Source organism: Rutidosis leptorrhynchoides, chromosome 5, assembly GCF_046630445.1.
Source record: "Rutidosis leptorrhynchoides isolate AG116_Rl617_1_P2 chromosome 5, CSIRO_AGI_Rlap_v1, whole genome shotgun sequence".
NCBI lineage: Eukaryota > Viridiplantae > Streptophyta > Magnoliopsida > Asterales > Asteraceae > Rutidosis > Rutidosis leptorrhynchoides.
This window is the reverse complement of record NC_092337.1, coordinates 158,973,824-158,979,084: the sequence shown is the minus strand read 5'-3', so window position 1 is coordinate 158,979,084 and position 5,261 is coordinate 158,973,824. Positions and strand designations below refer to the sequence as shown.

The following is a 5,261-nucleotide window of genomic DNA, read 5'->3' as shown; positions in this document are numbered from 1 at the left end:
ACTTATCAATTCGGTTCTATCTTCGATGCATATTTATTGGTCTTCGGTGTTTTTATTACCGGATACTATAATCCAAGATATTGAGAAAATTTTGCGAGGGTTTTTATGGTGTCAAGGAGAGTTGAAACGTGGAAAAGCGAAAGTAAAGTGGAAGGATGTCTGTCTTCCAAAAAATGAAGGCGGTTTATGAATCAGAAACTTGAAAATTTGGAATATCTCGCTTATGGCCTATCACTTTTGGTGTCTTGTTACGAGCAAAGAATCGATGTGGGTTAAATGGATTCACTCCTACAACATTCGAGATAGAAGTATTTGGGAAGTAGACAGTGATTCTTCATCAAGCTATGTTTGGCGAAAGTTGTTAAGCATCAGAAGCATCATCCGGCCCTTCATAGTTCATAAGATTGGAAATGGTGAAAGTACTTCGGCTTGGTATGATTCGTGGTGTGACTTTGGCTATCTTAGTGAAGTAATTTCGTTTCGTGAAATCACTAGAGAGGGTTTTAATGCTGCAGCTAAGGTGAGTGAACTGCTTATCTCCACAGGTTGGAACTGGCCATCTTCATGGGCACATAAATACCAATTACTTGCTTCCATTGAAAATCCAGACAGATCTCAGATTGATCAAGTCTGTTGGAAAGAAGTGGATGGTAGTTTGGGTGTGTTTTCATCAAGAAATGCTTGGGAATATCTTCTCCCAAGAGCCCCATCAGTTTCATGGTTCTCGGTGGTCTGGTTCGGTCATAACATTCCTCGTCATGCATGTACGGCGTGGCTTTTGATGATCGAAAAGCTTAAGACTCAAGATAAATTAAAACAATGGGAGGTAAATTAGTCGACTATGATGACTTGCTCCCTGTGTAAGAAGCAGCTCGATAACCATGATCATTTGTTTTTTGAGTGTCATTATTCGCTAAAGGTATGGAAAGAGGTGTGTGGTATCTGCATCTTCCCTTCTAATGTGGTGAAATGGAGAGACATAATCAATCTGTTCAATCCAATTGCGCATCGAAGAACAGTCCGTGTGGTGATAATGAAACTTCTTTTTGCAGCTTCAGTATATTTTATTTGGCAGGAAAGAAATGCTTGGTTGTTTAAGAAGAATTCTCGCAGTCCGGATCAACTCTTCAAAGTCATCTATGCTACGGTTCGTTTGAAGTTGATGTCGTTGAAGTTGAAGGATACACATCAAGTGCGTAAGATAAGGTCCCAATGGAACTTGTAATGTCATGTTAGTCATCCTTATTGTGTTTGGTTGTTTTGTGCTTTGTTTATGGTATAGCGCGTCTAGTGTCTTGGTTGATGTTTTTAGGTTGTTTGTTAGGTTGTGAGGGTTTTGTGCTCTCAACACTAACTCGTTCTTGTATCCTGTATTGATTATCAATATATTCACCGGGTGAAAACCCTTTACCGAAGAAAACTTCTAATTTGGGCCATTCGGATAGCTAGGAACGATGTCGTTTTCAATGGTAACGCTTCTTGTCGGTCTTTTGTGGTTCGAAACATCAAGTTGAAAAGCTTTCTTTGGGCGTCAAATCTCAAGTTGGTTCACGGACTACAAGCTTATGTTTGGGAACAAAATCCGTTTTTTCTTTGCGTATAGAATCCTTTCAAGTTTATCTCTGTAATGTTTATTTTCTTGATTGTAATCCTTCCCGTTTATCTTCATTGCTTTGATGAAGTAATCGGTATTAATAAGATTCATCTTTCGCCTTGGAAAAAAAAAAAACTTGTAAATGATAATGCCTATGATATTTTTTGAATGAAAGAGTATTCCCCAACCAATAATGGTTCCAAAAAGTAATGCGTTGACCATTACTCACCGTTCATTGCAAAGCTTGTAAGACCTATTTTAAAGCAGCGTCAAAGTGACGCGTTTGATGAGCTGGAATAGATGAAACGGACGTAACGGGAATTATGGAGCGTCAGTTTATAAGCGTTAGTTACAAAAGTAACTAAATGTCACGGAATGGTGACGCAAAATACACCCAATCACATAATTAACATTAATATATTTTTATTATTTATTTATTTTTTCCCACTCAATTTTCAATCAGATTTCACCACTCACTCTACAAAAATTTAACACTGGAGGGGCGTCAGGGTCATTTGAGTGTCAAATGCTGACACTGACACGTCACAGGCAGATTGCACTTTTTGGCCAAAAAGTGAACAATCTGTCTGTGACGTCACAGACAGGGTTATTCATGGTCTAAGGAGACGATATTCGAACTTCAGAAGATTGCGAAGTCTAGCCACTATGCTTGACCGAATTCCATTACCATTTTGCCAAATCTGAAACATCTCCAATTCACGTCCATGTATAGCCATAACTACTTGTGACCATTGCATGTTTGAGTCCGTCAATATCCTTCGACTCCATTAAAAAATCAAAGCTAAATCACAAACATTAATTCTACCTACATTCAAACAACTTTTGGCATACGAGACCATGGCGTTAAGCCATTTGGTCCACGATATACCTTTAGTATTCGAATCATGTTGGCAGATAAAACTAGAGCGAATGCTTAATACGCTTTTCAAAACATCTTCCAAACACTTGGAAGGCCGTTTAAATTTTTGAAGTAGTTGTTTTTTGTTACCATCTACCTCAAAAAACAACTACTTCAAAAAACTGAAATGTTATAGTTTGAGATAAAACTGAATCGATAAAATATTGTTTAAGTAAAGATCTTGAATTTTAGGGTTTCAGTAAAACCGGCCTTGAGAAAGCCGGTTTCTGAAATGGTGTTTTTAGGGTTGCAGAAAAACCGGCATTAAGAATGCCGCTTTCTGACTGGGATTAATAACTCATCTAAAAATGAACTTTTATGCTAACTGTACACAAATTGGAAGAAAACGGCCTTCCAAGGCAGGTTTTACTACTCTTATAATTTCTTCCCAAATTACTACTTTTGTAAATTCATAACAAAAAACAACTACTTCAAAAAGCTGTTAATACTGTTGACAAATAATATATCCTCATACTTCCCAAGATCGTTTTACACAGTCTCATTATTCCCCCAATCAAAAGTAACTAGAACCACCGAAGCTTGGCTTTAGTGGTATGAGGGTGGGATTCAACTTGGGGTACTGTCAACCCAAGTTCGATTCTCACTCCAAGCAGGGAGTTTCCAGCCGTTGATGGTACTACCAACATCAATGCGATTTGGAAAGGTCTCTGGAGGGTTTTTCCCAAACTTTGATAGTACTGTCAACATCATCGCGAATTAGGTTTCCTCCTAACGCGTGTGTGGGTGACAAATGAGATCATTCAATGTCGATATCATCGTTAAAAAAATAAAAGTAACTAGACTATCCATGTAGTAAGTCTCTTAAGTCTTTTTGAGATATCTCTTAAATAAAGAACCCCAGTAATAGAAATTCATATACCTTTCTGAATCGCAAGAAGTCATCTACATCTACATATAACAAGAAACTAGAGGAATAATACAACATAATTACAATTTTTTTAAGCCAATTGATAGTGCTCCAAATGAACATATATTTAGTAGCAATATCCTCCCAATATGTAAATTATTTAGTTATAATTGTCCTATTTTAAGTTGTAATCATTTATATTAAATAAGTGCGAAGACAAAAGGTGAAAACGACGATTTGAAGACGCAAATGACCAAAAAGCTCAAATGTACAAGATACAATCCAATTGGTTCAAATTATTGATGAGAAACGTCTAAAAATGACAAGAGTGCAAGTTGCGGAACGCAAAGTACAAGATATTAAATTATACGAAAGGACGTTCGAAAATCCGAAACCGGGACCTGAGCCAACTATCAACGCCCGACGCAACGGACCAAAAATTATGAGTCTACTATGCACAAGAATATAATATAATATTTAAATAATTATATAAATTATTTATATATTATATTATTAAATAAAAACGTCGGCAGATAAGAAAACAAAAAAATGTGAGCTGTCCCAGGTGGCCATGCGATCGCATGGCCAGAAGGCACATATCCCATGCGATCGCATGGCCCGAAAAAGTTGGTCAGGTCCTATAAATAGCCAGCTTATTCGACGAGTTTTAAAGATAATAATAATAATACTCCTCTAATAATAATAAATATATATATATATATATATATATATATATATATATATATATATATATATATATATATATATATATATATATATATATATATATATATATATATATATAACAGTATAGGGTAGTTTTATATTAGATTAGTTTGGGTTATGTAAAGGTTATTTTACGGGTTTTAAAGTCGGAACTCTGTCCGTGTAACACTACGCGATAAATAATCAATGTAAGCTATGTTCTCCTTTTTAAATTAATGTCTCGTACTTAAGTTATTATTATGCTTATTTAAAACGAAGTAATCAAGATGTTGGGATAAAAATATTAAAATTGGGTAATTGGGCTTTGCACCATAATTGGGGTTTGGACAAAAGAACGACACTTGTGGAAATTAGACTATGGGCTATTAATGGGCTTTATATTTGTTTAACTAAATGATAGTTTATTAATTTTAATATAAAGATTTACAATTGGACATACCTATAAATAACCATATACACTCAATCGGACACGATGGGCGGGATATTTATATGTACGAATAATCGTTCATTTAACCGGACACGGGAATGGATTAATAGTCTATGGACTTATTAAAACAGGGGTGAAATTATGTACAAGGACACTTGGCGTAATTGTTAACAAAGTATTAAAACCTTGGGTTACACGCAGTCGATATCCTGGTGTAATTATTAAACAAAGTATTAAGACCTTGTTACAGTTTAAGTCCCCAATTAGTTTGAATATTTGACTTCGGGTATAAGGATAATTTGACGAGGACACTCGCATTTTATATTTATGACTGATGGACTGTTATGGACAAAAACCAGACGGACATATTAAATAATCCAGGACGAAGAACAATTAACCCATGGGCATAAAACTAAAAATCAACACGTCAAACATCATGATTACGGAAGTTTAAATAAGCATAATTCTTTTATTTTCATATTTAATTGCACTTCTAATTAACGCACTTTTTAATTATCGTATTTTATTTCATCGCACTTTTATTTATCGCAATTTCATTATCGTTATTTACTTTACGCTTTAAATTAAGTTGTATTTATTTTTAATATTTACATTAGGTTTTAACTGCGACTAAAGTTTTAAAATCGACAAACCGGTCATTAAACGGTAAACCCCCTTTTATATTATTATTATATATAAAAATATATATTTTGTACAAATATAGTTG

The 5,261-nt window shown here is 34.8% G+C and overlaps 1 protein-coding gene across 1 annotated transcript; it reads left to right on the top strand.

Annotated features, from left to right (window-relative positions):
• The first annotated feature begins 265 nt into the window (after window positions 1-265).
• Window positions 266-2,216, top strand: LOC139849131 (uncharacterized). The gene is made up of 3 exons (XM_071838801.1): window positions 266-826; window positions 920-1,192; window positions 2,058-2,216. The coding sequence occupies exons 1-3, from the start codon at window positions 266-268 to the stop codon at window positions 2,214-2,216; spliced, it is 993 nt and encodes a 330-aa protein (XP_071694902.1).
• The last annotated feature ends 3,045 nt before the right edge of the window (window positions 2,217-5,261 follow it).

Coding starts and splice junctions, on each gene's coding strand:
- LOC139849131 (XM_071838801.1), top strand. CDS start 266: ATGTGGGTTAAATGGATTCACTCCTACAACATTCGAGATAGAAGTATT. Junction 827..919: donor ATAAATTAAAACAATGGGAG/GTAAATTAGTCG, acceptor TATTCGCTAAAG/GTATGGAAAGAGGTGTGTGG. Junction 1,193..2,057: donor AGTTGAAGGATACACATCAA/GTGCGTAAGATA, acceptor ATTTTCAATCAG/ATTTCACCACTCACTCTACA.